The sequence below is a fragment of the Carcharhinus amblyrhynchos genome, chromosome 6 (assembly GCF_965287045.1).
Source record: "Carcharhinus amblyrhynchos chromosome 6, sCarAmb.v2.hapA, whole genome shotgun sequence".
NCBI classification, from domain to species: domain Eukaryota; kingdom Metazoa; phylum Chordata; class Chondrichthyes; order Carcharhiniformes; family Carcharhinidae; genus Carcharhinus; species Carcharhinus amblyrhynchos.
In genome coordinates, this window is record NC_137329.1 from 80,640,795 (window position 1) to 80,664,549 (window position 23,755).

At 42.9% G+C, this 23,755-nt stretch overlaps 1 protein-coding gene across 1 annotated transcript in view; it reads left to right on the plus strand.

Moving 5' to 3' along the window:
* Positions 1-16,318, plus strand: part of grm8a (glutamate receptor, metabotropic 8a) — a 389,882-nt gene extending 373,564 nt beyond the window's left edge. Inside the window, exon 10 of the mRNA XM_080190782.1 lies at positions 13,749-16,318. Coding sequence (XP_080046908.1) covers positions 13,749-13,798 — 50 coding nt within the window. The 3' untranslated portion in view covers positions 13,799-16,318. The remainder of the gene's footprint in view (positions 1-13,748) is intronic.
* The last annotated feature ends 7,437 nt before the right edge of the window (positions 16,319-23,755 follow it).

The following is a 23,755-nucleotide window of genomic DNA, read 5'->3' on the forward strand; positions in this document are numbered from 1 at the left end:
TTCCTGAGCTTCCAGCCTTGGCACAGCGCAGGAGTGGCCAAGCCACATCTCCTTCTTACGGCACTTACTGTATTCAGGGGAATTTAAATCTCCCAGAAGGTTGTGTTGATTGTACTATTTCTCGTCCTGTTTCACAGAAGAAAATATGATTTCCAGCAACCACATTTGTTAAATGTCCCTTGGCCAGTATTTCAAAATCAAATTACTTGCAATTCTTTGAATGAACAGGCTGAAATGAAGGGGAATTCACATGGGTTTAAGATTGCCTGGAGATGTCAAACTGCAAGACTGCATAGTAACAGTGCTAACCCCTCCCTCACCCTCAACAATGTTCACACTCTTGCTCATCCCCCTGACAGTGTTCATCCCCCTTCCTCATCCCCGTCCCTCAGCTCCCTGACAGTGTTCACCCCTCTCCATCATCCTCCTGACAGTGTTCACCCCTCTCCATCATCCTCCTGAGAGTGTTCATCTCCCTGATAGTACTCACCCCTCTCTCTCATCCTCAACTGTGTTCACACCATCCCTCACACCCTGACAGAGATCATCCCCCTCCCTCAGCCCTTGACAGTGTTCACCATCCTCCCTCACTCCCTGACAGAGTTCACCCCCTCTCTCACCTCACCTGCCTCACCCCTCTCCCTCAACCCCATGACAGAGTTTATCCCTCCCTCAGTCTACCTCCCTCACCCCTCTCCCTCACCCCCCATGACAGTGTTCACTCCCTTTCCTCACCCCCTCCCTTACTCCCAGCCCTCACCCCCTGACAGAATTCACCCCCTCCTTCCTTCCCCCCAAGGTGTTCACGCCCTCCCTCCCTTTCCCCCTTCCCCTTCCCCCCCCAAGTGTTCACCCCTTCCCTCAACCACTGACAGTGTTTGCTCCCCCCCCCACCCCCGTGCCTCCCTCCCCCCACCCCCTGACATCAAAAAGTCTCACAACACCAGGTTAAAGTCCAACAGGTTCATTTGGAATCATTAGCTTTTGGAGCACTGCTCCTTCATCATGTGGGACAGTATAAGTGTTTGCCCTCTTTCGCCCCCACAGGCAGTGTTTACCCATCTCCCTCACTTCCCCTGACAGTGTTCACCCTCCTCCCTCGCTCCTCCTGATGGTGTTCACCCTCCTCCCTTGCTCCCTCTGACAGTATTCACATCCTCATAAGAACATAAGAAATAGGAGCAGGAGTAGGCCATCCAGCCCCTCGAGCCTGCCCCGCCATTCAATAAGATCATGGCTGATCTGTCGTGGCTCAGTTCCACTTTCCCGCCCTCTCCCCATAACCCTTAATCCCCTCTCTTATCAAAAACCCATCAACCCGCTTCTTAAAAATATTTAGCGAGGTAGCCTCCACCACTTCAACAGGCAGAGAATTCCAGAGATTCACTACCCTTTGAGTGAAGAAGTTCCTCCTCAACTCCGTTCTAAACCGCCCCCCCCTTTATCTTGAGGCTGTGCCCTCTAGTCCTACTATCCTTTCTGAGCGGGAAGAGCCTCTCCACCTCTATCCTATCCATCCCATTCATCATCTTATATGTCTCAATGAGATCTCCCCTCATTCTTCTAAACTCTAACGAGTACAAGCCTAGTTTATTCAGCCTCTCCTCATAGTTCAACCCCCTCAACTCCGGTATCAGCCTAGTGAACCTCCTCTGCACTCCCTCCAAGGCCAAAATATCCTTGCGTAAGTGCAGCGACCAAAACTGCACACAGTACTCCAGCTGCGGCCTCACCAGTGCCCTGTACAGTTGCAGCAAGACCTCCCTACTTTTATATTCAATCCCCCTCGCGATGAAGGCCAGCATCCCATTCGCCTTCCTGACCACCTGCTGCACCTGCAGGCTGGGTTTTTGCAACTCATGCACAAGGACCCCCAGGTCCCTCTGCACCGTCGCATGCTGCAGTTTTTCGCCATGTAAGTAATAGTCCTTCCTACCATTATTTCTACCAAAGTGGACAACTTCACGCTTGCCAACATTAAATTCCATTTGTCATTTCCTGGCCCATTCGCCCAGCCTATCTAGATCCTTCTGCAGACTCTCCGCACCCTCCACACAATTTGCCGTTCTACCAGTCTTGGTGTCATCAGCAAATTTCGACACCCTACACTCGGTTCCCTCCTCCAGATCATCTATATAAATGGTAAATAGCTGAGGCCCCAGCACCGACCCCTGGGGCACTCCACTAGTCACCAACCGCCAATCCGAATAGCACTCTCTGCCTCCTATTTGACAACCAATCCTCTATCCACGGTAACACCCTACCCCCAACTCCATGCCCCCTGACCTTCTGTAATAACCTCTTGTGAGGCACCTTATCAAACGCCTTCTGAAAATCAAGAAACACCACATCCACCGGCTCTCCTCTATCCACCGCCCTAGACACATTCTCATAGAACTCCAATAAATTCGTCATTCACGACTCTTTCATTCTGTGACTCTGTTCACCACCCCCTCACCCCCTGACGGTGTTCAGCCTCAACCTTCACTCCCTGACAGTGTTCTAGTAACTAGCCTAAGAAAATAATCTGCCATCCAAATTAATAGGACAGATCTTGAACTTGTGTAAAGATTAAAACTGCGATAGTGAGTGGATGGCTGATTTCACATCTTCCCTGTGACTGCAATGGAAATAAAATGGGTTGTCACTTCCCCAATAGCCATTTTACACTGTTGAGCAATGTCAAGGTCTACCCCCATGAAGATAAGCAGGTGAGTAGTGGACAGAGATCTGTCGAGAGAAATCCAATTGACAGCTCCTGATATTTATAACTAAGAGATAAGCTTCACTTTCATTATTGGTCATATTAGATTATTGATGTATAATTATTCCCAGCTCTCTATTCTAATCTTTAACTAATTATGTGAGCATTTAGGAATCTCTGCAATGAGTATTCTGTAATTGTGTCATTAAAAAAACATAATATTTTAAAGGCTAGAAGGGTTCAGTTCATTTTATATTTGTAAACTGCTCATCCACTGTTCTTGGCAGCAATAATTTCCAAGCAATACTCTTCCTCAATGAACTAAAGTGCCTATTATATAGGCCGTCTAAAAATTAGGAGAATCCTTTAATACAATTTTTTATATAACCCAATTTCATTTTGAATGTAGCTTTTTCAAAGAAAAGTCTCATTCTCAGGACATGGGCATCACTAATAAGACTGACATTTATTTTGCCCACCTCTAGTTTTCCTGAAAGGTGATGTTGAGCTGCCTACTTGATGTAGTCGATGTGTTAGAATTTCTCCCACAATGCTAAACGTTCAGGAGTTTGATCCAGCGATGGTGAGGGAACAATGATACACAGAACTTGGAAGTGATGATGTCCCCATGAACCTGCTGTCTTTGTTCTTCTGAATGATGGAGGTTCTGTTTTTTAATCTAACCCTGAGTTGCTCATACTCCCGCAGCAGAACTTCTTTTTCTTAATCCCACTTATGTCACTGGATCAAGACAACTGGATCTATCTCTTTGCACTTTAAGTTCCTTTCCAGTTTCAAGGAGATGTCCTTCATCCTGATGTCAGGCAGGAACTAGAATCTTAAGGTCTCATACTCTTGGCTTAGAGAAGAGTATCTCTTAACTTTACTGTAATTTCCCACCATTGCATTCCTTTCCACTCCCCCAACTAGAATGACTCACAGTGCCACGTACTATAGCCAGTTTGCTCATCCTCACTATAGTCATTGTTTTTGTTTACAAAGGCTGGGGGAGTTCTTTCCCCAAAAAATTGCTTTGGCAATTCACTGCAGTACACACAGTGAATGAAACATGATGCAGCTTCAGTACATCAGTGGTGGAGTGGGTGGATGTTTCAGCAAGTGGAGCAAGGACCACTGTTCAAGCAAACATTTTTATCTGGACAATGACGAGCTCCTTGCATGTCACGACTGCACCTATCCAGGCAGTTGGCATCCATTCCATTACACTCCCAACTTCTGCCTTGTAGCTGGTGGAAAGATTTTGGAAAGTCGGGAGGGGAAGCACATGAGTGAATAACATTTGGGGTGTTTGCATTTTAGTAAGTCAGAGCACCTACATACTGATTCACTTTGTGATGACACATGGTCCTCCACATGATCTATTCTGTACTTAGTTGTGGGGATCTCCTGAGGAGAGTATAAGTGACTCTTCACTGAGCAAGAGGCAAAAACAAAAGAGTAATCCTAGGTCTAGCACCCTTCCAGTGAAGAAGCCCTAAATAAGACTGCTGTCTCAGCACTAAATCTTACAAAGCATGCAAGAAAAGGGGTGAAATGTAAAAACTATTGTGAAAACATGTAATTAATGAAAGCATGTTTGCTGATATTTTCTGGGACTTGATAGGAAAATCGTGATTTCCAATATCTCAGACTTGACTGCCTTACAATTTTTGATTCAGTTTCAAATAATGTACTCAATATTTATTTTAACTTCATTTTAATGTGGGGTTAAAATATCATTTACATCAAAATGACAGGCCTCGGTCATTAGCCAGATAATGGTTGGATTGCGTAACATGGAGTATTAAAGCAGATGAATGATAGATGGTAGTACAGTGACATAGTGGTTGGCACTGCTGCTTCACAGCGCCAGGGCTCAGTTTCGACTGCCAGCGTCTGTCACAGTCTGTGTGGAGTTTGCACATTCCCCCCGTGCCTGTGTGGGTTTCTTCCGGGTGCTCAGGTTTCCTCCCATAGTCCAAAGATGTGCAGGTTAGGTGGATTGGCCATACTAAAATTGCCCCTTAGTGTCAGGAGGCCTAGCTAGGATAAATGCATGGGATTATAGGGATAGGGCCTGGATGGGATTGTTGTTGGTGCGGGCTCGATGGACTGAACGACCTCCTTCTGCATTGTAGGGATTCTGTGATTCTAAATACATAGAGGAGAATGATATCGAATGATATCAGAGTTAGATGATGTAGAGAGGAAGGAAGATCGTGTGGAACGTCATAATGAATAGACCAATTGGGCTAAATGACTTGTTTCATAGCAGTAAGTCTACAAGGTAAGGTTTTCTGGTCCTGCCCACTGCCGGAATTGTCTGGTCCTGACAATGGTCTTTTGGCTGGGTCACTTCATTCCCTGTGGCGTGTCCCATCATGGCAGGGTTAGAAAATCTGACCTATGTCATCCAATACAAGTCAGTGGTTACAATCATCAAACCATTCTTAGGCGCACTGAGCCCATGAGCTGTAAGCCTGAACATACCTTGTTGAAGTGGCCACACACAGGCTGAAGTTGGTGTGTTTATCCAGTGATGTTGTATTGCGAGAACAAGTTGAGGTAGTACATTTTGTGAATTGTCCTCTCTGACATTATGCTCCTCTTTAGGAGTAGCATCTTTCCACTGTAATCAGACTTCTGGTAACCGTGTGTTTATCTGGCCTTGAGGTTCTGCCATTAGGTGCATCTTCGTGCAACTGTTGCTTTGCTATATTTGTGGCTGTTTTATGAAAGGCTGTCATTAATATGATGTCGCATCTTAGTCATTTGTAATGGTGCACACAATTTTAATGTGGTGACACACTGAGCTGCTATGAAGTCTAGAGATTGCTGCAGCCCCTCTGTCAATGGTTTTCCAACCCTGATTTACATCTCATTTCCGTGCTCCCTGATTGATTAGCCTGAGTAGATGTGGAGACACCTCAGAGGAGGACCACACCATCTCAGGAGTAATGCAGACAAGTTCCAGTTCAAATATACACACCTCAGTGAGACTAGTAAATTAAAAGGTTGGGCATTCATCTGGTGTTTCACATATCACAAGTGAGTAAGAGCAGTCATTAGTGACAGTCATGGTGAAGCTTTTTTTATTCATTCATGTGACTTAGGCATTGCTGACTGGCCAGTATTTATTGCCCATTCTTAGTTGCCCAAGGGCAGTTGAGAGTCAACCACATTTCTATGGCCCTGGAGTCACATGTAGGCCAGATCAGATAAGGATGGCAGATTTCCTTCCCTAAAGGACATTTGTGAATGAGATGGGTTTTTCCAATAATCGACAATGGTTTCATGGCCGTTAGTAGATTCTTAATTTCAATTTTTTTAATTGAATTCAAACTCCACCTGCCATGGCAGGATTCAAACCCAGGTCCCTAGAACATTAGCTGAGTTTCTGGATTAATAGTCTAGCAATAATGCCACTAGGCCATCACCTCCCCAGGGTGCAGTCATTGCTCAGCTGGCCACAGATGCTGAGCCTTGACGGCTGCCAACAAAGAGGATAAATCTGGATCCTGACCGACAGATGCTAGAGATACTGGCATGCTTCTTTTAATTCTCCCCATGCCCTAGCCCTGAACTTGCCTCTTTCTCTCGTTCCCCTTCTATCTCTATCTCCCCTCATGCCCTCTCCAAGCTCATCTTGTTCATGATACCCACCTTCTGTGCCCTAGATCCTATTCCCAGTAAACCACTAATCTCCCAATTTCTTTCTTGTTCATTCGCCTGGACCTCACCTTAGCTGATAATTTAAATAGTCCTCTTTCTTCAGGTGTTGTTCTTTGTGATATTGTGGTGCTCCAGTATCATCTAGAGCTTTCAAACTTTGTTAGGAAAAGAAGGTATTTATTGATAAGAGAAGCTAGATACAGAAGTTGCAGCTCCAGGCTGCCTTAGAGTCATACTCCAGACTTTTATGATGTTAACTTCATGGATGCTAGATGATTTTGTCTGAGAGAGGACTTTGCCCTGTGGTGAGATTGCTTACTCTCAGCTCCCCAAGTTCCTCAAGTCAGGTGACTCTCTTCTGCTGTGCTACCTTAAAGAGACAGACACTACATATAGAGCATCCTTTGCTTATCCCACTCAAAATAAATTACCCTAGACTCCACTGTCCTTGTGAACTTCTGTCTCATCTTCAATCTCCCTTTCCTCTCCAAAGTCCTTCCATGTGTTTTTGTCTACCAAATCCATTCCCATCTTTCCCTGAACTCCAGGTTTGAATCCCTCCAATCAGGTTTCCACTGAAACAACACTGGCCAAAGTTACAAATGACATCCGATGTGACTGTGACAAAGGTAAACAATCTCTCCTTGTCCTTCTCAACCTGGAGATCATCTTTGACACATGTTGACAACATCATTCTCCTTTAGTGCCTCCCAACTATCAATGATGACATTGTTCTCTGCTGGCTCCCTTCTTACCTATCTAACTTGCAATCACTTGCAATGGCTTTGTTTCCTGCTCCCACGCAACCATGTCTGGTGTCCCCCAAGGATCTATCCTTAGTCCTCTCCTTTCTCTCACCTACATGTTGTCATTTTATTAGTTTTCACATACACGCTGACAACACCTAGCTCTCCCTCAACTTGATTTGTCTCCGGCTACTAAATTATCAAACTGCTTGTGTGACATCCAATGCTGAAGGAGTAGAAATTTCCTTATATAATTGAAAGACTGAAGCCTGATTGGTCACGATTTTACAGCTTTGCTTGCTCTGAAACCGGAAAATCCTACCCCAGATCAACGGACATTTCTGTGGTCCACCCCTGGCCCGCAGGATGGTAAAATTTGCCCCAATGTTTTTGGTCCCTGCCCGAAACTCCATTTCCTAGTTACCGACTCTACCCCTCATCCTGGCAACAGTTTGATAGCCTGAAAGGATTAAAATCTAATAATCCCCAGGACCTGATTGTGCAAATCCTCAGGTTTTAGACAAGATATCTGCAGACAAAGTAAATGCTTTGACTGTGATTTTCCAAACTTTCCTCAATTCCTTAAGTCTGAAATAGTCCCAGCGGATTGGAAGTTAGAAAATGTGACACCGCTATTTGAGAAAGGAGGGAGGGAGAAAAAAGGGGCCAATTAATCTGACATCAGTCATTGGGAAACTGTTACTAAGGAAGTCTTAACAATGCACTTAAAAAATTATGGTTTGATCAGACAAAGTCAACGTGACTTTACAAAGGAAAAATTGTGTTTGACAATCATATTAGAGCTTTTTAAGGATGTAACTGGTAAGGCAATGTAAAGCAGAACCAGTAGAAAAAGGATTCCTTGATTTCCAAAAAGGCATTTTATAAGGTGCACAAAGCTTAATAAGTGAGATGGCTTGTGAAGTTGGGATAATATATTAGCATGGATAGATCATAGAATCATGCAGTGTAGGATGAGGCCATTTGGTCCATCAGGTCTGCACCTGATGGACCAAATGACCTCATCCTACACTGCATGATAGCTAGATCCTATCCCCATAACCCTACTTATTTACCCTGCTAGACACTATGGGGCAATTTAGCATGGCCAATTAACTTAACCCACACATCTTTGAAGAGTGGGAGGAAATTGGAGAACCCAGGGAAACCCATGCAGACATGGGGAAAACATGCAAAATCCACCTAGACAGTGACTCAAGGCCGGAATTGAACTCAGGCCCCTGGCACTGTGAGGCAGCAGTGCTAACCACTGTGCCAATGTGCCACCATGATTTGTTAATGTACTGAAAGCAAAGAGTAGGCATAAATAGGGCTGTATCAAGGTGGCAGGCTTAGACTAATGAATTAGCATAAGAATCAGGGTTAGGGCCCCAGCAAACTGCAGCCAGGATTAGTGTTGAGGCCGTGACTATCTGTAATCTACATTAATGACTTAGATAAAGAGATAGCATGTAATGTATTTAAGTTTGCTGATGATATGAAGCTGGTGGAAATGTAAGTCTAAGGAGGACACAGAGAGGTTGCAAAGAGATAGCAGCAGGTTAACTGAGTGGGCAACAAGAAGGTACATGGAGTATAATATGAGGAAGTGTGAGATTGGTCATAGAAGAAAGACTGTGTACAGGAATAAAGACGTCATAATACAATTGAACAGGGCTTTAGTGAGACGTCACCTGGAGTACTGTGTACAGTTTTGGTCTCCATATTTAAGGAAGGATTGCATTATTAAAAATGATTAAAGAGTTGTCCAATGATGAGAATCTGAATTAACTGCATCTATGTTCTTTGGAATTTTGAAGAATGAGTCAATCACATTGAAACATACAAGACTCTGAAGGGACTTCATGGGTAAATACTGACAGATCAGTTCCATTGACTGAGGGATCTAGAACATAGTCAGGTGGGGGGGGGGGGGTGTAGGAGGGGAGTGGAACAATCTTTCGATAAGGAGTTGATTATTTAGTACTGAGATGAGAGGAAATGTCTTTGTCTGAAGGGTTGGTATTCTCTACCTCCAGAGCATTTTGGATGTTCCTTTGTTGGCTATATTTAAGGCTGGTGGAGACAGATGTTTGGTCTCAGGGAATCAAGGAATTTAGGGACAGGGCTGGAAAATGGCATTAAAACCCAAACTCTTGCTGAATGGCAGAGCAGGCTTGATTGGCTGTGTTGTGTACTCCTGCTCCCATCTCTTGTGTTATTATTACGCCAGTGCCTTTTGTTACCCAGACTGAAAGCCATGGAATTCCCTTACTACACCTCACTTTCTCTTTCCCTTGCTTTTCCTCTTTAAGATACTCCTTAAAAACCAACTTGTTTCAAATCAAATTTTTGGTCATCTGATCTAATATCTCCTGATGTGATTCAGTGCCAGACTTTGTTTTATAATGTTCCTGTGAAGCATCTTGGGACGTTTCAATGTAATAAAAGACACTATTTAAGCAAGTAAGCAGGTGTGATGTTTCAGTACTTGTGGGACTTTGTTTGCCTGTCACTTCTCCAGGCCCATCAACTGCTGCTGGTACTGGCATGTTCCAGGAAGCCTGGGAAAGCCGTGCACCCACACTTAAAGTTGAAAACTCCTGTCAAAATACCTGTTAAGATTACAACAAGATTTAAATCTGCAATCCTCCTCTCCAGAGGTGATTTCTGTCACACAGCTGAATGTACTGCAATTAAATAATACAGAAGTCAGTGTGTTGGACCCAGCTCACCAATGCACTGTTAATTTCAGCACTTTTAATTGTTTTCCCACTCTGAAATCTGCTCACTTTTTGAAATTAAAAGTTCCTTCCACATAGTGTTTGAAATATATCCCAGTTTCTGATCAGCAGTCACTTAGTGTTGTACTGCTTGATTGAATTTAAACTGATGATCCCAGTTTACCCCAGTTATTAAGAAAATTAAGCTGGAGGTTAAATCAGAACTGAACTAATTTATGAATCATAGAATCCCTACAGTGCAGAAGAAGGCCATTTGGCCCATCAAGCCTGCATCGATAACAATCCCACCCAGGCCCTATGCCTGTAACTCCATATATTTATTCTGCTAATCCCCTGACACAAGGGTCAATTTGGCATGGGCAATCAACCATCTTTGGACTGTGGGAGAAAACCGGAGCACCTGGAGGAAACCCAGGCAGACATGGGGAGAATGTGCAAACTCTACACATACAGGACCCGAGGCCGGAATTGAACCCGGATCCCTGCTGCTGTGAGATAGCAGTGCTAACCACTGTGCCACTCTGTCACGCCAATGTTCAAATTTAAAACTTGGCAGGGTGGGGTGGGGGGTAAGGAAACAGTCTCACCATCAGTTCAAATGCCCGTATGGCTAATGTTCAGTAAATTTTGTCACGAGAAATATAGAAGATAGGAATACAACTCCATCATGTGAAAAGGAAACTATTGAAATATTAGGATGCTTCAGTAACCATGCTGACTTTTTCCCTGCCAGCAGCATCTGCCAGTCCCAACAATGGTGAACCCCTACTGTGGGGATTCCCCCATCTGCAGGGGGTGCAAATGGTGGGAAACTCTATTGACAGTGGTGAGACCAGGGGATCCTGCCACTGGTCAATGGTGGGATGCCTCTTCTGCTGCCACACAGGCTGCAGGGTGGGGGGAGAGAATCCCACCCTTCAACATATGAGATTTTCTATGTATTAAACAGATGATTTTGCCTCTCTGTTGGGTCCAAGTTGCACTCCGAAGGTTGAGCATGTATCCACACAGACAATCCAGTGCAGTACTGAAGGACTGTTGCACTGTTGGAAGTGCTGAATATTGGATGAGATGTCAAACTGGGACTTTGGGTGGGATTTTCCAGCTGCACTTACCATGATCCCGTCTGAGATCAATGGACTGTTGCACAGTCTGTGTCCTGCCCTCTACGATTCCCATGGTGGATGGGATGGGAAAATTCTGCCCTCTGTCTGCTCTCTCTGGTGGCTTAATTTCATAGAAGAGCAAAGGAGTTCACCCAGTTCTATGGCCAATATTTATCCCTCAATAAACATCACTGAAAAAACTAAAAGCAGACTCTCTGATCGTTAAAGCCTTGTCGTTTATGGGATCTCGATGTGCACACATTTGGGGTGGCACAGTGACACAGTACCTAGATCACTGCTACCTCACAACACCAGGAACCCAAGTTCAATTCCTTGCTTAGGTCACTGTCAGTGCAGAGTCTGCACATTCTCCCCATGTTGGTGGGGGTTTCCTGTTTGTGCTCCTGTCTCCTCCTGCAGACTGAAAGATGTACTGGTTAGCTACATTAGTCATGTGAAATTTGTCCTCAGTGTACCCAGACATGTGCTGGAGTGTAGTCACTAGGGGATCTTCAGAAGAACTCCATTGCAGTGTTAATATAAGTCTACTTGTGACACTAATAAATAAAGTTTAAAACTGCTAACCTTCCTGCATTTTCAAAACAAAGTACTTTTCAGTCGGAGTAAAGCACTTTGAGAAATCCTGAAGTTGTGATCTCTTTCTGACGCTCTTGTGAAAAACCTACTGTGAACATTCAGTTGGAGAAATCCTCCCCATACTAGTTGCTACTTCTATTTAAGGTCTGGTTAGATTTCCGAATAACAACATATCTCGGCAGCTGCAGTTAATAGGTTCCTTGAAATTTCACTCCAATACTTTGTTTCAGCAAAGAACTTCTGTTCAAAAGGCCTGCTTTTAGTTTTTACATTTTAATTAACTTACACGGATAAAAGTGAGTGCTTGTAGCACAAGGATGTGATAAAGCTATTGTAAATGACATTTTACAGATATGAATACCAGGCCGCTAGTTAAAATGTGACCTCTGTGTTCAGGCAGAAGTGTAATCTATTCCATTATATTTGGAGCCGTGTTGTATGTAGTGACTGTGCATTGTACAAAGCAGATAGGACTGCAAACAATAGACTCCTTGATGAGCAATTAAATCCATTTATGTGCTTTATTGTCTCAGACAATAGTCCATTAAACAGCAGAGCCAGGAACTTCAATACTGCTTTATTTGTGTCTAATATTTGGGTCACGGCTGCATCTTTTTGGATTTTCACTGTTATGATAATGTAATACCCTTAAAGAGACATTGTCCTCAGGCAAGTGCTTGCTAATCCTTATAGCTGTGTTACAGCTACACTGTTTGATGTTGTGATTTGCAACACTGTAGATTAATAGGAAACGATCTTGCTAAGTTTGTTTCTTTTTGTGATGATATTGCTTTGATCAAATCAACAAGTCCAATGGCTTCAGTGAAATAAAGTCCATCTTTCGGACACAGAGAAGCACACAGAAATTGTAGCTCCACTTAACGTCCCAAATTTTTTTCCCCCCGGATACTACCATTCTTAAGTATTTTTATGTCAGTCATGGAATATCAATGTAGTCTCCAATAAAGCATAGTAAAAATAATCAACCTCTGCATTGAAGAGTTTCATAGCATTTGTCAATTGGCTTATTTTAAAATTGGCACAATAAACGAACATGAATAGCAGGTGCATGGGAACAGCACCACCTCCACATTTCCCTTAAAGTCACACTTGGATGTAAATCACCACTCCATTATCTTAGACGGATCAAAATTCTGGAACTCCTTACCTAGCAGCATTATTGGGAATACTTTCACTACAAGGACTGCAGACGTTCAACAAGAATGTCCACCACCATCTTATCAAGAGCATCTAGGGATGGACAATAGATTTTGTCAGCCATGTCCACACCTGAAAGAATAAAGATAAAATTTTCAATTAATTGTGTCAAAAATATGGCATTCAGTAAGTTTGGATCTAAATTAATAACATTGACAGCACAAGTAGTATAAGTACTTTTAGACTGAGGGTCTAAGTAATATGATTTTTTTGTAGATTGCATTGACTTTTCACAATTGGTATCAAAATAGTGAACGATATTGTCATTCTATCATCTTGATGGATGCATAGAATTGGGAATAAAAAAAGTAAATGTTGTAGTCATCTGCCCAAAGGCCTCTGCTCAGTTCTCTATCCCTGAAGGCCTGAGCAGAACTGATAATTCAAGTATGAGAAATAAAAATGCGTGAGGTGATTGCCTGTACTCACCATTTGGATATGTCTTCTTCCTTTCTGTATAATTACTGATAATCAAAGAAAAATTGAGCACAGAATGAGGCCACTGTACCCATGCGAGCTTTTAGAAAGAGCTATTCGATTAGTTCCACTCTCCTCCCCTGACCCTATAAACTTACAATTTTTTTCCCCTTCAAGTGTATAAACAGTTCCTTTCTGAAAGTCATAGTGCAAACAGATTCCATTATCATTTCAGATATTGAATTACAAACTGTAATTGCTGTTGTGTAAAAACAAGTTCTCATTCCTGTTTTTTTTCTCCTTTGGTTACTGTTGTTGGATAATAGGCTATAAACTTTGGTTCCCTGTCAGTGGGAAGAGTTAATCTTTATTCTCTTGAAGTCCTTCATAATTTTGGAGACCTCTAAGAAATCCAGATACTCTTCTGCCTGACCAAAGCTTTGGTGCCGTAAGAAGGATAATCCCATATTTTCCAGTCTCACCACATGACTGAAGTTTTCCTTCGCTGACAGTTGTAATTTTTTTTGTTAATCTGTCCTCGCAGCTTCTTCTACCAAGACCACGTATATCAGCTACAGCAACCATGCAAACTGACTTGACGTTGCAAAATCTGAAGTAGTCTGAAGAGACTGCATGTAAGAAAACAAACCCTCGCGTCTCATCATTTCGAAAGTGCTCAGAGTGTACTGCCTGCTGTGAGGCTGAAGAAAGAGCAGTCCCCGCCTCAATCGTATGAGGGGTCCCCGTGTGATTCCAAGACACAGGTCTGGTGACAAGGAAAACTCAAAACTGATCATCGTGCAATCGGCAGTTTTTTTTGGCAAGGAATGTCAACCAGAGTGAACCCATGCCTGTTGTTCTACTTGTAAGTCTTGTGATTGTGCAATTTTTCATTCTTGTTCAACTTAGTTTTGAAAGGCTTTCTCTGCCCTGCGTAATGCAAAAACAAAAGGGCTTGTTGTGTGTACCAACTAGCTGGATCGCAACTGCGTGGCACTTAAATAAATGCAAAGGTTGAAGCATGTCTAATTTTTATACAACGGATGTATTTGTAATAAAGGAATGTTTTACAAAATTCAGAGTTTTTTGGGTTGCAGGTTCAAATGTAATCTAGTTTGAAACATGTCCGTGGCTGCCAAAAAAGATGGAGATAATTCACTTTACGTTTTATTTTGAGACCTGATCGGCTGAAGCAAATGGACATTATCAACACGTACACTGAGCTTGATTAACATCTGCTATAAATGAGGCTAGGAACTTAGGATCAGGAGTAGGCTATTTAGCTCCTCAGGCCTGTTCACCACTCAATTAGATCATGGTTGATTTATGGTTATGGTTTAGAAGATTTGGGACAATACTAGGACTATACAATATACACATTCATGTTTATTTTCTGGGTATTTACAAAAATCTGGTATATCTACAAAGGATTCTGTTTTAATTGAGAGCTATTGAAAAATGACCACAGGGAGTGGATCAGTTCATCCAAACCCCAACCTGCTTGATAATATGGTGCTACTTTTCCATTCAACTTTCAGTTCAGGCAATACATACAGTACGGGGCAGCTGAGAAACGCAAGGAAATACACCGACTTACATTCATAAAGCACCTTTAACTTGGTAAAGCATCCCATGGTGCATAAGAGATAACACAGCACAATCCAGATTTCAAGATGAGTAAAAGCAGAAGTGTAACTATAGGATTTATGGTCATCTCAAAATGAATGCAGTGAGCCTTTATATGCAGGCCAATTCAAACACAAATGATTCAGTGCCACCACAAGTCTTCGTATCACAGGTGGAAACAGTGCAGGACAAGCTGTAATATCCAGGGTAAACAATAAATGACCAATAAGTAGTTGTGCATCCAAATAATTTTTTTCTCCACACCAACAACCAAACTAATGATAAATTCGCACTGGAAGTTCTGCTGCTGGACGACTGACCCTAAGAGAACCATACACACCCTTTACCACCGGGAGTCCACCACCTTTAAGCTGCAGAAACTGAATTAAATTAAGGCTTCTTGAATTATTTAGGCTGGCCTAAGCTAATGCCTGAGATTGTGAGATTGTTATGATTACAATTCCATTTCACTCAAGTGTGATGGCTTCAGAGCATTTTACTGTTGCCATTTTGAGTGCTTTAAATCCAAAAAAGACATATCAAAGCATGACAGAGTGGCAGAAGAGACATCAGCAAAAGACAAGAAAAAAAGATTTTCTGCTCACCCCACAACCAGCCATAGTTACCCAAGACAACGCAGAGAGTCAGTCTTAGAACAAACATCGCATTAGGCTTTGCTTACTGAACTAGGACCAAATGGACATCTACCTTTTTCAAGAAAAGCACATGGGAGGAAAGAACAAATTATATTTCTGGATTAATATAATATCACATTAAGCACTTGGCTGAAGCAAGAAAGGAATGTGTAGTATTTCCAAATGGAATTTATTAAGTTTACAAGCTCAGAGCTTTTCATCCATGTAATGAATGCTTCACAGTTTTATTGTGGCACAGACAGAATGATGAGCAACATTGCAGTGAGATCCACTTTATGTTTATTCCCTCATTTCTCCAGTCAGTGCTCCCATCTGACAAGAGCCTACTAGTTTCACTTGGCTACGTATACACATTTCCGCACTTCTTAAGAGAATACGCATTAGTCATAATCATCCCTAGCATGACACTGACAGTATAAGTTCTGCATGAATTTTGGTGAAGCGCTAGAAAATAATTCTATATGGTACATGATTTACACAGAGCAACGTTGTGAAACCGGTGAATGTAAGCAGTGGTGGAGTGATCCTATGTTAACAAGGTGTGTACTGGAATGTAAGTGGCTTCCAGTTTTAATTTCTTTATTACAGTGGATCCCTAACAAAATTAACTCCGTGTTACCAAAGAAAGTTGACCCTTAAAAGGCACTTGATCTTGGTCCTGTAAATATGGCATCCAGGTCGCTGCACTTAAAAATGCTTTTCTTGTAGCCTGTTTGCCTCTAACGTATTGGTTTGAGACCCACTGAGGGTGGTCTGGGTAAGAACAAATGGCTTGACCAACACACCAAATCAGGTGCCTCCTATGGGCATGAACTATGGCTGGGATGTTGGACTAAAGCACCTTGTGGTGGCTGTTGACTTTTTTTACCATGAAATGGTAAATGACAAAATTGAATTTTGGTGGTGGTGGGTGGGTGGGTGGTTGCGGGTTGTTAAGGAGACGTTCTCCCTCAAGCATTGACAAAGACCAGAATTGAATACTGCCATAGTGTGGCTCAGTGCCCAGCTTCACCTGCTCTGCTCATTGGGAGGCTAGCGAAAATGCATTGAAGAAAATTAAAATGAGTTGATGTTAAGTAGGCTCCACTGTAATCAGTATTGTTGATATCATTTGTTAAAGAAAGATTGAGTAAATACCATGAAATGTTTCTCCTGTACTTATCTGGTATTTTTTATTGAAATTAATTGACTAAAAATTATTGAATTTTTATTGTTGTCTTTCATTGATCTGCTTTCTACCACATAAAGAGAAAGACGATGGATATTGTTAGAATGTAATCGTGTAAAATGTTATACGTGAACTGGGGTTGCACAATGAACGTGGTGAGAATTCTCAAAATAGTGAGCCTTTACTAAGTGTCGTGCCATAGTATCAATAGATTAGAATAACACAGTGTGCTTTTTATGGTCAACAGACACATCCAAAGTTGTGAGAAGCCAGTTTTGTTAAGAAATCAAGAAAACCCTGTTGACTTAACCAAAGCCAATGGGCAGCAAATATTGGGATCAACCAAAGCATAACTAGGTGGCTTGAAGTAAATGTAAAAGAGTCAAATGGTAATTTGAATTTCCTTCTCTTCTAAAAGTACAAACCATCTAAGATAGTACACTGCTTTATATTAGTAACTGCAGTAGGACATAACACGTGATATTGTCTACCTTCAATGAGTGGTATGAATTTCAGACAGGCAATAGATTTTCTTTAATTTACTTCATGGAGAAAACTGGATTTGATGAGCTGTGTGGTCTTTGTTTGTTCCACTCCCTCTTAGTTAGGGCAAAGTAAATGTACAGCAAAGGTACTTGCCATCGAAGTGGTGGCAACTTGTGTGCACTTTCTAGAATTACCCTTCTCTGCCTCCTCCTGATTGTTAATCTGGAGGTCTTGTGGCTTAGTGGTATTGTCCCTATCTATGGGTCCCTGGGGTGGCATGGTGCACAGTGGTTAGCATGGCTGCCTCACAGCAACAGGGGCCCGGCCTCATTTATGACCTTGGGTGGATGCCTGTGTGGATTTCCTCCATGTGCTCCAGTTTCCTCCCACAGTCCAAAGATGTGCGGGTGAGGTGGATTGACCATGCTAAATTGCCCCTTAGTGTCCCATGATGTGTAGGTTAGATGGATTAGCCATGGGAAATGTGTGGGGTTACTGGGATAGGACAAGGGAGAGGAGTTGTGTAAGATACTCTGTCAGGGAGTCAGTGTAGACTTGATGGGCTGAATAGCCTCTTCAGCACTGTAGGGATTCTATTGGCCAGAAAAAAAACAGACTGAATAGAGGACCAGAAATAGGTGGAGGCAAGGGAGAGATTGACAAAGATGTTACACATAAAGAGAATGTAAATGGTGGTGAGCATGGCTAAAAAGGGAACGGGGGAACAGTAGTAAGGGAAAAAGATGGAAAGTGCAATAATAAAAAGGGTGGAAATGAATAAATGGATCAATGGAAAAAATACAAGTGGGTGGAAATAGGGTGAAGGTGGAAGAGAGAGTTTATAGTCTGAAATTATTGAACTCAATGTTAAGTCTGGAAGGCTGTACGAAGGCCTAATTGGAAGATGAGGTGCTGTTCCTTCAGTTTATGTTGGGTTTCACTGGAATATTGCAAGAGGCCAAGGATGTGTACAACAGAGCAGGATGGCTTGTTGAAATGGCAAACAAAATGAATGCCTGGGTCTTGTTTGCAGACGAACCAAAGGTGTTCTGCAAAGTGGTCACCCAGTCTGCATTTAGCATCTCTAAGGTAGAGTAGATCATCTGAAAGACTTGTTGGCCGTGAAAGAAGCATCCATGATGTGGTTCATTGGGCTGATAATCAGCCCAAGAATGCTTCCATTGCCTTTCCATTGTTAGATCTAATAACAGTTTATGGTAAAGGAATAAGTCTGATTTTTACCTTAAAGTTTATTCTCAGAACAGAACAGCAGAGCGAAAGCCTCTATCTACTTCCCCACACCAAATTGTTCTAGCTGTGTCTATTTAGACATGAGCCAATACTTATCGCCTGTCTTTAACTATGCAATTGGCTTAATAATGTCAAAAGATGCAATTACCAATATTGATACACTATTTCCCAAAATGGGATAAAAATGTATGTGAAAATACGCTAAAACAGAATTGCTTCTCTAACAGCCTTTCCTATGTTGGCTGTACTATGATCTCCTTTGCCACATTTAATATACTGAGTGCATTGATAAAATAATGTTGGCTGAATTTGGCGTCATTTTTGTAGACTAATTTCTGTTCTTTAACGCACTTCAATTGTAAATCTCAGATCTCTACCGACTTAGCAAGGGAAAAGCTGCTGCGCATAATCCAAACTGAAATCCTGTGTAGCTAAAGAGAATTGGCTACGCCAAGTATCCGTGGACGCAGGAGGGTGGGGAATAGGGACACGGGGAGTAGGGGTGCAGGGAAGGGGGGAGGTTCCCAATCTCATTATTTATATATTCTTTCTGCAACTACATCTTTATGAACAATCTGCTTCAATTTGCTGCCCTCTATTGACAACTACCCTCATAAAGCTCATTGACTGGGCTTGCATCTGAACAATCACCATTGGATGGAATATTGGGTGCCAACATGGAATGATTGTTTAGCAATGAGACAGAAAAGGAGGGAGAGAATAGATGAGAAAACATATTTTTAGGAACATTTGTAAGACTTATTGTAAGGAAAATTTCTTTTTTTTCTTCGGGCTTTCTTCAGCCAGCATTCAAACAATGTAGATATAGGCCGGAATTTTACTGGCATGCCTGCCCCAGAATCGGGGCGGGTGAGGCTTGTGGAATGGTATTCTCTGTTGGCCTCGGGCAGGAGGTTATGAATTTCGAGTGGGTGTGGCAGTAAATTCCAGCAATAATTGCAGTTGGGAAGTGGGGGTCAGTTTCTTTCCCAATTGCCCAACTTGTGAAATGTGGTGGTTTGAATATGGTGGATGTTGGATGCACAGACAAATCCCAATGCCCTATTCGAATTGCACAAAGAATGATGATGAGATTGACAACCACTTGAAACTCATTTTGATATAACCCCTACTGCTCACAATAATCCTTTGCAGTGACCTTGGGAAATTTTTTAGTCATGTCCCAGTCTTTGCCCAAACACTGGTGTCAACCCTGCCAAGAAGATGAAGCCAGATTCAGCTGACTATCTTTTCCCCTTGCTGTGCTTGCATGTGGTGTCAGGTTTAATCTGTATTCTGTGACAAGCTAAATGCTCATAGCCAGGATGGTGGTGAATTGGCATTGTGCTAATAGTCAAAGGGGAGTGATCAAAAGAAAGGGGAAATCATTCAAGTTTCTGCTCCTTATTGCTGTCCTAGAGTCCCTGCTCCATACATGTTTAAGGACACATTAGATAAGGAAGTGATTACACTCAACTGTAATAAAAACAAATAAAATAAGAGCAGGAAGAGGCCATATGGCCCTTTGAGCCTGTTCCACCATTCATTACAATTGTGGCTGATCATCCAACTCAAAAGCCTAATTCCGTCTTCCCCCATATCCTTCACCCCAAGTGCTATATCGAATTGCTTCTTGAAAACACACAGAGGGTGCAATTTTTCTGCCCCGCTACACTGGTCAAATAGCATAGTGGGACGGGAAATTTAAGCGGGAGGCCAAAAACGGGAATTGCAACCAGTATCCATAGTATCCGACTGGTGGCAGGACTCATACACACACGCACACAAACACACGCAGTGTATACAATTAGCCTGATTTTCTTTTCCATTGAAAGAGGAAGATTTCTGTACCTAGCAGACACTCTGCTCTGCCAATTTGTCACCCAAGCAGTGCAGATAAAAATTAACCCCCTCCATCTGCATGAAGCAATTTTGCTTTGCAATATGCTGAACTTTTGTTGGACAAATCACATGCAAAAATCTGGGCTCACACCGAATTGAAACAAGAGTTCCTCTCCGGTGAGTCTGACTCTGCTTTACTCTAGTGTCTGCTCTGGATTCAAGCTACACTTACAGTACAACTGCAACATCAGTGTGCACTGATGCTATTACTGCAGTGTGAATAGCTTGTTAGAAGCTTCTTAAATTTCTTGACAACATTAACATCTGTAATTATAGCGATACATTTTGAACAACATTCCACCCAGCCTCTAGAAATAAAATGAAGTGTTATGGAGAGTAGTGAGGGTGGGAAGGGGGCTTAATTTAAATGGCACTAATTTCTCCTTTCACTATCCATCTGTAAACAGAAATGTGTTTTTGATTTGCTCCCCCCCATTATAAGCAGAGGCATAGCTTGGTTTAATCCAATCTTCTATTATGAACCCCACAACAAACTGGCGATAGGATGAATTCAAAGAGTTAGTTTATTTGCACACACTCAAATTATGAGGAGGGGAGCAATATTGCCTTCTTTGCATTCATACTGGAAAAGAGGGAGATAGAAAAGAAAGAATTACAATGCAGGGACGACAGAGAAAAGAAATAATGGGGGCGATCTTACCAGCTTGTCATACAAGTTGCCAACATGGCTAGTCAGTAAGATAAAGTGAGAGATGAAAAATCAGGTTTGTGTCCAGTTTCTCGCCTCTCTGTTCTGTGCCCTGTTCTGCCAGTGAAATCAGCTTTGTGCCAATAAAGGAGTGCAAATTCAGTTGGTAATTTTAATATAATTAGTCAATCCTGGATGCTAGCATCCAGACTCACTTGTCCTTATCTGCTTGTTGGTCAAGATCCTCACTGATGAGATTCATGTGTGGTTCCCACCAATGGGGACTGATGTGGTGGCCGTGCTAGTAGGGCTGGAGGCCATTCATGCCCCCCCCCATGTGGTCAGGGGCAGGGCCAGGCATTGGGTAGTGCCAGCTTTGCCCCAGCACTGCCAGCTTGGCACCCTGGCATAGTGCACTGGGAAATGCCATAGAGGCAGGACCTGAAGGGGCAGGTCCATGACAGTGGCATAGCCATGACAGGGGACAGGGCCATTGATGGGAAGGCATGGAGAGCTCCATGGTGGGAGGAGAGGAAAGGAGATGTATTTTGCATGGGGGTAGGGGTGGAAATTGGCCAGCATGGCAATCAGCCAGGACAGACTGGGGGGTCAGCAATTGGGGCAATGGGGCAGCAATTGGTCAGGGCATGTAACTGTCCTTTGTATAGCATTCTTGGAATTTGGTCTGTTCTCCCCACATTGTGGTTCTTAAGGGATGACGAGTTGCAAGTTTCTCCGATACTACCAGGTAAGCCCTTTTATTTGGAGTCACAAGCAATCGTAGATTCAGCCAATTTCCGTCTTGGTCCAGTTCGAAAATTTTTGAGATAGCATTGAGCATATCTCTATATGTATTTTATTTTGAAAAATATACACAGCTGCCTCACAATGCCAGGGATCCAGGTTCGATTCCAGCCTTAGATGATTGTCTGTATGAGTTTGTACATTCTTCCCATGTCTGCGTGGGTTCCCTCTGGGTGCTCTGGTTTCCTCCCATGGTCCAAAGATGTTCAGGTTAGGTGGATATGCCATGCTAAATTGCCCCTTAGTGTCCCAAATAGTATAGGTTTGATGGATTAGCCATTATAAATACTTGGGTTTACGGGGATAGGGTGGAGGGAAGGTGTTGTGTGGGATGCTGTTTTGGAGAGTCAGGGCAGACTCAATGGGCCAGATCATTTTAGGAAAACTATTCCTCAATGGTTCAATAGCTTAATCCATGAGAAGGAACAGCATAAATTGGAAAAACTGACTGGCTGTAAAAAATTAATTTGGATCCAATTTTTGTTCTAAGAATGAAAGACATTGGATTTGCATAGCATTTTTCACAACTACAAAATGTTTCAAACCATTCTGCAGAGACTGAAGCACTTTTTGAGATCTAGACTGAAATTATCTGTTTTTTTTGAATTGTTGGCTCTTGTAGGAAAAGTGGTGTGGAGCACACTGGCTGCACAGCCAACTTTTCTTGCCACATTTTCCAGCACTTTGATTTTTAAAAATGCTGTAGGCATGCCCCATGGCATTACACTGGCACCTGCCCCACTGGCAGAATCAGTTTTCGAGAGGGCAGAGCCAGAGGCAGCACCAGAGTGAAGTGCCAGCAGGCAATGCCAGGTATTGCCAGGGTTCTATCATAGAAATCATATCGTAGAACCCCTACAGTACAGAGAGAGGCCCTTCTGCCCATCGAGTCTGCAGTGACCACAATCCCACCTAAGGTCCTACCCCCAAACGCTACATATTTTACCCACTAGCCCTCTCTAACCTATGCATCTACAGTCAATTTTAGCATAGCCAATCAACCTAACCCACACATCTTTGGACTGCAGGAGGAAACCGGAGCTCCCGGAGGAAACACACGCAGACACGAGGAGAATGTGCAAACTCCACACAGACAGTGACCCAAGCCAGGAATCGAACCCAGGGCCCTGGAGCTGTGAAGCAGCAGTGCTAACCACTATGCTACCGTGCCGAGGTTCTGTTCCACTTCCCCCCTAGAGGCTGTACTCAATGTATGCTCCAGGTGTGGTCTCTTTGCCTAGTTCACATTGCTCTAGATCTGTTGTAAACCTCACCAACATGAAATCCAAACACTGGTGGGAGGAGTGGGGCAATACAGCTGGAAAGCCCACCAGTAGCATGGTAATGTATTTAAATGAGGTTTCTGACCTTCCTGGGCATGCACCATATTACGCCACTGGCAGGTTTTGGGGGTGATCGTGTTGCAAGATCAGGTCGGTGAGATTTGGCCTCTCATGAGATTTTGCAGCCATGTCACTTTGCTGTGATTGCAAAACCTAGGCCATAGTCATTGTTGCAATGCAGAAAACATGGCAGCCAATTTGTACACAGCAAACTCCCACAAACAGCAATGAGGCATTAACCAAGTCATCTGCTTGAGCTGTTGGTTGACAGGTAAATATCGATCAGAGCAATCGGGTGAGAATTCCCATCCTCTTCTCCAGAATAGTCCCATAGGTCAAAATCCTGGAATTCCCTCCCTAACGGCATTGTGAGTGAAACCACAGCATATGGACTGCAGCAATTCAAGAAGGCAGCTCAACTCCACCTTCTCCAGGGCAACTAGGGATGAGCAATAAATGCTGGCCAGCCAGCGACGTCCATGTCCCACGAATGAATAAAAAAGTGGAATCTTTCTCATCCAGCTGAGAGATCAGACGGTGCCTCAGTTTAAGATCACATGTGAAGGATGACACTTTTGACAGTGCACCACCACAATGGATTTTAAGCCTGAATTATGTGCTCAATATCTTGGAACGGGAAATCTGACTCAGAAACAACTTTACTAC